Source organism: Dermacentor silvarum, chromosome 1, assembly GCF_013339745.2.
Source record: "Dermacentor silvarum isolate Dsil-2018 chromosome 1, BIME_Dsil_1.4, whole genome shotgun sequence".
Taxonomy (NCBI): Eukaryota; Metazoa; Arthropoda; class Arachnida; order Ixodida; family Ixodidae; genus Dermacentor; species Dermacentor silvarum.
In genome coordinates this window covers 296,104,492-296,117,145 of record NC_051154.1, presented here as the reverse complement: position 1 = coordinate 296,117,145, position 12,654 = coordinate 296,104,492, and the positions used below count along the sequence as shown (strand labels likewise).

The window sequence follows — 12,654 nt, the reverse complement described above, 5'->3', positions numbered from 1 at the left end:
TATTTCAACACGTCTCTTTCCAAGCCTACACAGTAAATGGCATGACTTACCGGTACTGGCAACATAATTACAATAACATCCTTGTATAAACGCTTCTTTCACACATTACTTAGGTACTCCATTGAAAATATTACTTTTAGAATTCGAAAAGACATAACGACCTCCCGAAGAAATCCGCTAACACTCCTTCGTTTTGTAGTAGTCGATACAACAAATTCAGGAATTACAAAAGTCAATCGTAACTGTAAGATTGTTCGCAGAAATCCGTTATTTTGGTCGCGCAAATAAATAAACCTTGATACAACTTGTTTGAGAATTAAATGAACTAAACTCAGTCCCCCGCTACGGACTGAGGAAAATAAATTTGTTCTACTTGTTCTTTCCCATGTTGAACGCCACACGATCACTGCGATGACTCTGTACAACGTTTGCACGTTGGCACGGGACATACAAAGCACTTGAATGAATATGCCACACTTATGCGCTGCAAAAAACACCTTGCAAACTGTAGTGAGTGCGAAAACAGAGAAGTCCCTAACACCATTTATCAGTTTGCTCCCTAACAGGTTTGGTTTCTTCGTTCCAGTATTGGCTGGTATCGCGGTAGTGTTCTAAGGGCACTCCGGGATATTTTACAGGTGTCACAGTCCATTTAATGTTATCGAAGTAATCTAAAGTGTTTTCCCACGGTCCATGCCAGAAGCCTAAATATTTGTTCCAATTAATCACACTGACCGTGAGCTAGCAAAATACCTCTGCATCTTTAACGCTTTCCTTAACGCTTTCCTTATCATCACAGAAGACTACTATGTCATCAGCAAAACACACAACTTTCGCTTCACTTGTTAGCAATTTGAAGCCGTGTATTTTAGAATTATGAAGAATTTTAAGAAGAAAGGTTCGAGAAATATTGCGAACAATATTGATGATAATGGGCACCCTTGCCTGATATCACACTGAACATTGACGCTTTCGCTAACAGTTTTGTTTAGAATTATGCTAGCTGAACTGAGAGTGTAACACATTTTCGCACCAGTAGCAATCCCAGACCAAACATTAATGTACTCCAAAAGACTTAATACAATTTCATGTGGTACGCGATCGAAAGCTTTTTCTAGATCAAGCTGTACGATTGCTGCCCGTTTTGAAAAATCGTCGCAGTATTCAAGTATTCTTCTGGTAACGTGAATGTTAGTAAATATAGATCGTCCCCTGATCCCAAAGGTTTGGTGAGATCCTACCAATACTGTGATCATGATTTGTAATCTTCTTGCTAGTACTTTCATATATATTTTGTAATCAACATTGCCCAAACTTATCGGTCTATAGGACAAGACTGACAGAATTTTAACCGGGTCATCTGTCTTCGGGATTACTACAACGTGAGAGTACTACTGGCGGCCCGAGCGGCCGCGCTCGCCCGCCCGGGCCACTGTATTGGGGGCGAGCTCCACCACTGGAAAAGCTGGCGCCACCATCAGCGTGACGTGTTTCACGTGGACAAAGCGGCGGCGTCGTCTACTTCAGAAGCGCCGAAGCGAGCTGAAAACTAAAGTTTAGCTCCGACCTGCGCTACGGTTCTGATTAAGTGAGCATGTTTCCCTGCTTCGGGCTCCTGCTTGACAGCACTTGCAAGCACTATAATAGGTAGTGGCTGCCTTTTAAGGCGTCCGACATTGTAGGCTATTGCTCGGTACCACAGTGCCGGAGGCGTACGCAACGGAGCCCGGTGTCAGCCTTCACAGGTACCCGCAGGCCAAGAAGCTGCCTGTAGCTTGGATTTCGAAACTTAGAACCGGCAAGCAGCCATCGGCTACATCTCGGCTGCGTAGCAAGCACTTCCGCGAGGAAGAGTTCTGCTACGGCATTGGGGCTGCGATGTTCTGCGAGTAGCAGAAGGCTCGCACTGAGAAGCTCGCCCGCGCGCGCTGCCCGGTTAATGTAATGAAGATTTGGTCTATGAACTTGTTGACACTATTGGAGATCTCAGGGAGAGGACTCCGTCCTGCAGTGGACATAAATATAGGCTGATGATGACTGACAAGTTTATGATGGTGTGAAGAAGAAGACGCGCCTCCGTCCAGCGGCATCGCCAACGCTCGGCCCGCTCTGCTCGCGCTGTTGGTCGCTGGTGTCTTTTGGAGACGGTGCTCCACGCTGCCTCGCCGTTCTTGGAACTAGAAGCGTCCTTGAAGGACAGCGTCAATAAACCTCTTCTCAATTGATGGAGGTGCGGGGTAGTTTGTTCAGGAAAGTTTGTTCAGTGCTGCCCTGACTGTCAACGTCGCAAATTACCACTTTTACGTGCGTCTGGTGCTTTGCAGCCGCTTCCGTGCCCTGCCAAACCCTTCGATCGCGTAGGCATTGACCTCTACGGCCCGCTTCCCATGACACCAGATGGCAATCGGTGGATTATAGTTGCGGTGGACCATTTGACACGCTAAGCCGAAACTGCGGCTCTACCGAATGCTACAGCGCGGGATATAGCCTCTTTCGTCCTGCATCGCTTCATCCTTCGACATGGCGCACCTCGAGAACTCCTCAGTGATAGAGGTCGCGCTTTCCTCTCCGAGGTCTTCGAAGCTCTGCTTTCGGAATGCCACATTATTCATCGGACGAGCACGGCTTACCATCCGCTAACTAACGGGCTCACGGAACGATTCAACCGCACTCTCGATGATATGCTCGTGATGTACGTGGCATCTGATCATGGGAACTGGGGCCGCATACTTCCTTTTGTCACGTTCGCATACAACACCGCGACACAGGCTACTACGGGATTTTCACCTTTCTTCCTCCTATATCGACGGGAACCATTGCATACCATCGACACTCTCCTTCCATACCGTCCTGACGCTTCCGAGTGCCCACCTGTGTACGAAGCTGCCCGACAAGCTGAAGAGTGCCGCCAGCTCGCGCGCACCTTTACGTCACAAGAGCAACAGCGCCAGAAGGAAGGCCGCGCCGACTCGCTGCCCAGTCCCACGTATGCTCCAGGGTCTCTTCTATGGCTGGCTGTTCCTTGCCAAACTCCAGGCCTTTCCTCAAAAATCGTTCCAAAATACGAAGGGCCTTACCGCGTCTTGGAGCGAACGTCCCCGGTGAAGTTTCTCATTGAGCCACTTTCTCCATCTGACGACATGCGCTGGCGTGCACGTGACCTCGTCCACGTGGCACGTCTCAAGCCCTACCATGACCTTCAGCCCACAACATCTTAGGCCGCCAGGATGGCTCTTTTTCTGCGGGGGCTATTGTGAAGAAAAAGACGCGCCTCGGTCCAGCGGCATCGCCAACGCTCGGCCCGCTCTGCTCGCGCGGTTGGTCGCTGGTGTCTTTTGGAGACGTAGCTCCACGCTGCCACGCCGTTCTTGGAACTCGAAGCGTCCTTGAAGGACAGCGTCAATAAACCTCTTCTCAATGGAAAGGGAATAGTAAGAAGCACTATTAAAAAAAGGCATGGCATATGCTCATGTTTGTGTTAGCACAAAACAATGAATGTACTGGAATAACACAAAGAAGCAGTTGGAAATTCCTCGCGGAGAAGACCGATAAACATACAGTGTGACGCAGCTTGAGAAGTAACGATATTGAAACGTCCAAAAATTTAGAAGAAAAGAAAAAAAAGATTGAATCGTCGCGATGACACATCACGAGTCGCCGTATAGCGTCGAAGTCCCTAGTCACGCTTGACACATTTCAAGGCTACTATGTCATCAGCAAAAGATAAAAATCGAAAGATCAACAAGATCAAAATTATTTTTGAACAGCTGTGACAGCGTCCACTCAACAATGGTTGCTTGTGTATTGTCAAATGTTCATATGCTGCGGCCTAAAGCTCACGGCATGGTGCGAAAACGCGCTCGCAGGGAAAGCGAAACATATTGCGCGGACATGCATGCAGTCGCGCAGTCGGTCGCTGCGAACCGGTGCGATCGCTGCATTGAGGCTTCATTCTGTTATGTTTATTTGGTTATACGTACAGCACACTATAAGACCATATTTCACACAGTCTGCTCTAAGCAATTTCCAACCTTTCACACAAGAAGCTGGTTCGGAGGACTCCTTCACGTCGACGGCGAGCAATGGGCGTTCACTGTACGTATTCGGTAAAGAGATAGCATAGCGTCTGTAAACCATTCTGTGCTTTCTGGTTGCCCAAGATTATTGTTTTGACAGTATACGAGACTTCCCTAGTTTGGAGAGTACTTACAGAAATGTCCAGGAGGGATCCCGCGTGGTGTTTTTATTGAGTGCCGGCAGCCAAACCTATGAGGAGCGCGCCGCGTTATCCTTCATACTTCGCAAGCGAGGCGCTTCCGACAGATGGCGACTCCGTAAGTCCTCGCCTCTAATATTGAAAGCCATCTGCGGCGGGGACAGAGTCCGCCCTGTGCTGTGTTTTCGTGGCTTAGTGCGTGCTGATGCGAGCGGCAGCACGAAGGAAGAACTGCTGCACGCATACATGATGAAATACGGTGGTGCAAAGACTTACTACCTACTTACGAACACTGGCCTGTATGCGCAACTGATCCCCCATGGTGACTTGCAGTTCCAGAAATAGTCACTTCAATTCCTGGAGTAGGTCGTAAATGTGATATGCCCGCAGTTGCGATAAAGCAATTAACTTTATCACATCTTTACACTAACTACGTAGATCGCATTCACGTATATACCGATGGATCATGCTGGAAACAAAGCTCTACATCAGCGTTTTACATACCTGCATACGAAAAGAAAAGAGCTTATAAGCTTTGCCAATTTACAACGACCACAATGGCAGAACCTTACGCAACACTTTCTGCTTTACGTTACATATGTCAGCAGTCAGGACCTCTTCGCTGGGTAGTTCTGAGTGATTCGCAAGCCTCATTGCTGAGCTTAAATGAAATCAACTTAAGAAAAAGAAACAGCACATTGGCATAAGAAATAGAGAAGACATACGACATAGCGAAAGATCTACAACATGACATAACTTTCCAGTGGTTTACAAGTCACTGTGAAATCATAGGAAATGCAACAGCTGATCACATGGCACGTGCAGCTCATCAAAAGAATGAATTATCACTAGTTCCTCTAGCAACGAGTGATGCGCGTAGTTTATTGAACAAACTAAGCGGTAAATTGTCCGAGGAAACTTAGTTCATAAACAATGTACAGAACACTCAATTATGTAACATTGATCCTGCAATAGAATTCAATATTCCGTCTAAAATTGACTGATCGGTTGACACAACAGTACATAGGCTTCGGCTATGCACTGCCTATACTAAAAGCTTCGTGTATAGGATAAGAAAAACTAATAGTGCTACATGCTCATGTGAAGAGGCTGGAGAAGACATAGAACACCTTGTTCTACACTGTAAAAGAACATGATGCTCCCCGTAAGAAGCTTTCAGAAAAACTACATGGCTTGGATAGACGACCACTATCCATAGGCAAAATTTGGGTCCATGACAGACAGAAAAACTACAAAACATCGCTGCGCGTGCCTTAGTACAATTTTTGGAGGAATGAAAGATATCACAAGAATACTAAGTCAGATATTAGTTATTGCTGGCATTGTTACTATTAACAGGCACTCTTGATTACATGTTTGTTGTCTTCGTGTTCATGTAGCATTTGTGTCTGCGTACAAGACTGTTGTATTTAGAGCGCGGCATTCAAGAGGGACCTAATTAGCAAGTGCCCAAAATCTTCTTTGTGAACATCTTGGTTTGGTGAACATTTATGCTTTGTGAACTCAAGTGTTGTGTGTGAACACTTCATTTTGTGAGTATTTATGTTATGTGAACTCTTCTGTTGCGCGAACATTTATTTATATTGCAGTTAAGACTTAGTACGTGAATGTTCGGACATGTGGTTATTATTCTAGTTTTGTGATTTTTGACAACCTTCTGAGGACAACTATCATGTAAGAGAAGAGGAGTAGCCGGCGCCACATAGGCACCAACCTTTCCTTAAGTACATTTTATAAAAAAAGGTCAATTCGCTCACTGCTGCTGCCGTGCTTACTCAATCCGGCGTTTTGACAGGGAGTTTCCGCGGTCATCGAGTGAGATGCGTTCATGTTTGCTTGTGCGCGCGTGACACCATACTTCGTGATTTAGTTAGTATACTTACGTTTACAAGTTTATACGTCTGATAAAACTACTATCCTTACTTCTTATGGGTGTGCACTAATTTGCTATCGCAATCAATGCTTCGCCTTTCAAGCGAAACTGGGACATTTCTTTTAACGGCGTAACTTTATTCATCCGTTAATGAGCGTTTGGTCGGCGCTTCTTCCAACCACATTCTTTCGCCACGAGCGCGAACAATGGCTCTTTATATCCGCCGACATCTATAGCTCCCAGTTCTTTTTAGTTCTTTTTTTTTCATTAATCAATTTCCCTGGTTGTATGCTTTCTACGTCCAGCAAATAGTCTAATTGACTACGGAGTTCATTTTCTTCGCTGCTTTCGCTGCAGCGCATTGCGCATGGTTCCTCGATTGCATTGATCTCAATCGATTGTTTGAGCAGCTCCCACTCAGCGATACAGCTATCCGTTTTAGACAGAAGTTTTTTATGATTTGTTTTGCTTTGCTCACAAAGTTATCATTGTCTAGAAGCTTGTCATTAAACTTCCGAAGTGTCCAGCTGAACGACGGCCCTTTGCACTTTGCTCCTAAGAAAAGCATAGCCAAGCTATGATCACTGAACGAAACATGTTTTACGTTGGAATCTTGGCATAACGGCACTATATTTGCAGATACGTACAATCTGTCCAAGCGTGCATGGCTTTCGCGTTGAAAATGAGTTAACTGTGGCCGTCTTCCGCCAGCTACAATATGACCGATATCTTCGAGACAGTGATCCTGAACTATTGTGCTTAATTTGACGGCACTGCTGTCCCGTACTGATTCGTTCTTTGCTCTATCGGCAGCCAGCACACAAGCAGTTAAAATCACCGAGAAATAAAATAACTGTTTTGTAAATTAAGAAAGGATGCAACGCTTTCAAAACAAAAGCTGCGCTCTCGTTTTCACTGTTGAGCGCGTACAAATGGCTCGCCACTTCAAAGCAGAGAACAAAAATTCAAACGCAACTAACCGCCCAGTTTTACACATAGTCATGTATCTACTACGATGATTTGATGATTATTGGGGTTTATTGGCGCAAGGGCCAGATGTGTCCAAAGAGCGCCAGTCTCTACTACGATTCCCAGTGAGTTACGTAATAACAAAGCACACCGACTGGACGACCCCACTGCATGACAAACACATAAATAATAGCGTCGAGTTCTACCATGCGGTCTGTCTGAGCCTGACTTTCAACTTTCGTTTCTTGAATTGCTATGATGTCGAGGTCATTCTCCAGTAAACGACGGCTCACTTGGTACTGTCAACGCCTTGAAGAAAGGCCTCGTACGTTTAGCGAGGCAATGCGAAGGGGCGTGAAAAGTCTTACTGCCATTAATGACAGTGATCAAACAGGTAGCATAGCGCTCACATAGTTCTGCGAGAGACTGTAAAATTCACTGGTAGCTGGTCTTTCTGCGGTTGCCACGGGCGAACACACCACGAGTGCCTTAGCAACAAGGCAACGGGGTTCAAGCCCCTCAGCTTGTCATCGCTCAGGTTTTGCATGTGTAGCGCCTGAACCAGGGGCGGAAGCAGGCTTAACTGAACCAGGTAGGCTACGAGCCCCCAGGATAATGATAGTGCGTTGGTAACGTTGGGTTTCGACTTGAAGCTTGTGCGGAGCCCATGGGCCGTGTTTGCAGGTGGCTCGCCGGCAGTGGGCTCATTTGAGATCCCATTCCCTGTTGTTTCCTCATGTGTTCTCTTCTCTGCACCAATCGATCTTCGAATCCATCATGTCAATATCTTCGGATGTTTCCAAAGGCGTTGGCTGGCTCTTGTCGTTACAGCACTAGTTGTCGTCACAGGAGGCGATACAGGCTGTACAACCTGCTCACCGCTATCCTCTTCTTGTTTGCGTTGGGCCACTACAGCGAAGGGGGCGTTTCCACGGGCTCGGGTTCTCCGGTCTTACTGGTGGCAACTTCCTCGGCATCCGATTCATCCATTTGTAGCTCTGCGTTTTCATCCCACGCACAGCGCCCTGTGACCTTCGCGTAAGTCCGCACGCCCTCTTCCTCAGCGTGGACAAAGCGTCTGCACAGGGCGCACGGAGGGACACGACATTCACGCCGTATATGACCAGTCCCTTTACACCATAGGCAGAGTGGAGCTCTTCCGGCCACTACTACGAACGTCAGGTTTCCTGCTACTCGCAGTTAATCTGGGCTGTCCTCCGTGGTTTAACCTGCATTGAGATGAAAACTGATAAAGTGCGTAGTAGCGCCTTTGTCCGACAAACTTTGCGTTCGCCATCATTCTCTTGCCACTTCGGTGACATTTCCGTAGGGTGCAAACACAGTCCGTATGTCTTCATCGTCTACATAATGAAGGATCCAATGCAGCTTTAGTCGAACATCGTGGTTGTTCGGATACACCAAGAGGCAACGGCGCTCCATCACAGAAACTTCAGTTATAGAAAGCAGCCTCTTCTTAGCCTCTGTTGTCTTGAGCGGGACCACCCACACGGGATTCATTTGGTATCCCCCATCACTTCAACGAAAGGGAGCATTGCCAAACGCCCAAGTGCATCACGAATACCTCCTACACGGTGGGGTCTCCCACGAACATCCGCATGAAAAAAATACCGTGTTTAAAACAATACAAGTTGGAAGAGCATTCTGGTTAACGCGCCTAGACATAACCTCTGTCACCGCCCCAGAGGAGCGAAACATTACTCGACCGATCCCGGCGGTGGCTGGAAGTGGAATCACCACTAAACCACCGGCGCTTCGCTGCATCGCGCATAAGGATATTGTCAATAATAAAAAAACAATAAAAGAGCATCGCGAACAAAAAAGAAAAAAATCGCGCCGCCCGGGAATCGAACTCGGGACGCAAGAATGGGAATCTTGCATGATACATTTTTTTATTTATTGCCGGTCTTTGACAGTATACAGAGCACACACTATAAAACAAAATCAAGAAAAAAAGCACAACTACAGAACATATTAAAAACATGAAAGCCAGCAGTCAAAATGGACTGGCGTTGTTAAACTACAATTATTTCAGTGCCGTCAGAGGTTCTATCCTCGACAGCCAGTCGGGTACACAATCTTGTATTTACTTTATTCCAATGAAGGGAGACATAGTTTCTCCAAAACAAATACGAGCTGGTCTAGCGTCTGGGTCGCAATGGTACCCACCCATTCGTGCCCGCCATAAACAGTGGAGGCCATTGAGCATTATTAAGTCGTATGGAACCCCGTCCTCATTCATTATCGGTAAGTACCTGATCCCATGCGGATTCAATGGAAACGCCTTCTTGATTGTCCGTTTTAGGACGTCCCAGAAGAATACCCCTTCCTAGCAATGCAAAAACACATGATCTACGGTTTCAGGTTGCTTGCAAAACAAGCAGTGTGAGCCCCATGGTGCAAGGAAGCCACGTTCTTCGATGAATGTTTTCACTGAAAGTGTCCCTCGTGTAGCTTAAAAAAGAATGTTTTTACCCCCGTAGGCATCTCCATATTTTTCACCCGTTTAAGGACGTCCTGTCCTGGTCCTCCACTGTATACCGCTCTGTAGATTGGCACTGGAAATACAATGTCGCATACATCTTTATATAATGTCTTTCTTTTCAGGTCACATAGATAATCGAAAGAGAAACGCACTAAAAGAAAGCGCACACTATCGACAACTTCTTAAATGTTGAATTCCAATGATAGATCCAGATCAAGTATTTCTGCTCTGTGTGGAGCAAGTCTATTCCAATGGGAGAATGGGAGCGTGAGTTGTGTGTTCCAATGGCAGATTGGGACCAGCCGCCAATTCCGGATCGCTCTGTGGAGGAAAAATATCTGCTCCTCCGAAATCGGCAGATTTCACCGGAAGCCCGCGTGACGTATTTCCTTCACCCGCCTCTGCTTCCTGTCATGGTCGCCTGTTTCCGGTCGCGGGCAGTAGTACGCAGTAGACATGGAAAACATGGACCGCATGGATGCGGCGACGCGTCGTGCGCTTTTGTTCATGCTACTAGATAGTGACAGCGCCGACTTGACACAAGTTCCAAGTCCAGTGATGATTCTACCGACACCGACAGTGAATGTGATGCTGCTGTGTGTCAACGGGCGTTTGATGTGATGTTTTGCCTGCCTGCAAAGAGGCCTAAAGTGATTGGGTTCGTCGAGGATGTCGTTCCGCGATACTCGGACGACGAGGTACCGTACAGCTCAAGGTGGTACTAGCGTGAAAAAAGCCCTTTTGTGCAATGTTGTGTCCTCTTCTAGTTCCGCAGGCACTTCCGTCTGTCGCGAGCTGTAGCGGAGCAGCTGATTGCAAGATTTGCTGCGTCGCCTGCGTGCCCGTCAAGTAACCACGGCGGAGTGCCCGCAAAATCTGCAGAAACTCACGTGCTGTCTTTCATATGGTGAGTTTACTTATGTTGACGTACTTTGCTTCTGCTCATTTCTCGCGCTGTTTATTAATAGAAAAAAAAGCGTTTATTGTCTGATCTCGTAGGTTGCCGTCCGGCGAACCCGGGAGCAGAGGCATAAACGCGCTGCTTCTCGTCGAGAATGTGCTTACTAGTGTTGTGCGGCGGCCGGGGTGCAGTGATCTACGGTCCAAGTCTGTCACCATGACGGGACGTAGATTAGGCTGCATTCCACCCGCGTTCTACCCGTGAAACAATGGTCCCGCTGTAACGAAGCGTCCCGGCCGCTTACGCTACAGACGAATGCCGCTTGGCGTTTGTTTCCTCACTTAATTTTTCTTCGTATAGTTTTTTTCATAGTTATTGCGTTCTCGCTTGTACATTGAAACAGGGCGGAAATATTGTTAACATGCATACCATTCCTGATGTCTCCGCTACTGTTTACAGAAACTGCATACATGGTGTTTATACCAACTGGAATGTTTAGCTTCGCAAAGAAGAGTGAAAAAGCGAAAATTCATTCTGCTTTAATAAGTTGCATAGCAAAAGCATTATAATTCACGCCAACGTTCTATTCTTCCCTTCAAATTCACTTATTTTTCTAAATATTTGCAGGTATGCAGCCAATAAAACAAGCATGAGGGAGGTGGCAAGCCTCTTTGATCTGTCGGAGAGCTCTGTGCACAGAATCCTTCTAAGGGTGGCTGATTTTCTCCTCACCATGGGTCCATCTGTTGTGACATTTCCTTCAAATATGGAAAAACTGTCCAGTGAATTTCAGAAGGTTGGTATTCACCTATATTTAAAACTATATGCTACAGATTGTTTTCATAGTTTTGTACTAGAGTGCATCTCTGCATGTATCAGTGACTACAGCATTATTTCACTTTCCACCAGGTGTCTGGAATCCCTGGGGTTGTTGGCTGTCTAGATGGCTCCTATATCAAAATACAATGCCCAGACAACAAGGTCTCTTCCACCTACTGCAACCGGCACCATTACTTTTCATTAACCCTTCAAGCAGTCTGTGACTACAAAAGAAGATTCCTTGACACCTGCATCGGAAGCTCGAGCAAAATTCATGATTCTCGAATCTTCAAGCTATCATCACTTTCCAAGAAACTGCCAAAACTATGCGACAACAATGCATATCACCTGCTTGGAGATGCGGCCTATCCCCTAAGGCCATACCTTTTGACGCCTTTCCGAGACTATGGGGCGTTGTCAAAGGCACACATAGATTTTAACAAGAAGTTTTCAGCAACGAGGGTGCTGATAGAAAATAGTTTCAGCAACCTAAAGAAAAGGTTCCGGCGACTAATTTACCTTGAGCTCCGCACTGTAGAGTGGCTGAACAAGTTTATTATTGCCTCTTGTATACTGCATAACTTATGCATTGAGTGTGGTGACTTGGAGCCAGATGAACCCGATGATGATGCAACACCTCAAGATGTCCTGTGGCACCCACATCATGCACCGATGACCTGGACGAGACAACCGAAGAAACTTTGCTGCGCAGACTGGGAGAACTAAAGAGGAGCAAGGTGCTGGAAGCAGTGCTGCGAAAGCAGTAGTGGTGTGCTCTAAATAAAGAACTCATGAAACCAGCAGGTGTGTAAGGAGTGTAATAAATTATTGTAATAGCTCTTGGTGATATATAGTAGAGCACTGCAGGGGCCAGTTTGTCGGCTCGGCTCGAGCACGAAAGTACCATGCATCACGGGCCGGGTTCTGTTCGACCCATTGGCCCTTGAACCTATACGAAGCTAGGTCGAATTATCATTTATTGTGGAGGTACTGTCATGGGATCAACAGGTGCTGAGCAGTCTTCAAGCTGCATTAAAGCAGCCTCTTGCTTTGCGTCCCGTCTTGTTGGCTACTTGACGGTTATCCGCAAGGCTAATGATAATGTGCAATCATAATGTTACACGGACCATGACATTTTTATTGCTTTATTTGGCTTCATTATAATGGTGTCAGTTTGTAAGTTGACAATTTAGGAATTCCTTGTTTTGCAAAATATGCAAATTTCAACTCTGTCTACTTTTGCTTCAGTACAGTGCATGTACAACGTAGCTAATGTTCCAGTCAGATTGGAATATGATCTGCTTGTTTGCTCACGTGAAGTCGCAGGGAACCCCCTAGTGCTAGAAAAATAT

General features: G+C 46.4%; 1 protein-coding gene across 1 annotated transcript; it reads left to right on the top strand.

Moving 5' to 3' along the window:
• Positions 1-11,108: 11,108 nt before the first annotated feature.
• On the top strand, positions 11,109-12,059 carry LOC125942745 (uncharacterized). The gene is made up of 2 exons (XM_049661011.1): positions 11,109-11,279; positions 11,393-12,059. Exons 1-2 carry the CDS (start codon positions 11,133-11,135, stop codon positions 12,026-12,028), a joined length of 783 nt encoding a protein of 260 aa, XP_049516968.1. The 5' UTR covers positions 11,109-11,132; the 3' UTR covers positions 12,029-12,059.
• The last annotated feature ends 595 nt before the right edge of the window (positions 12,060-12,654 follow it).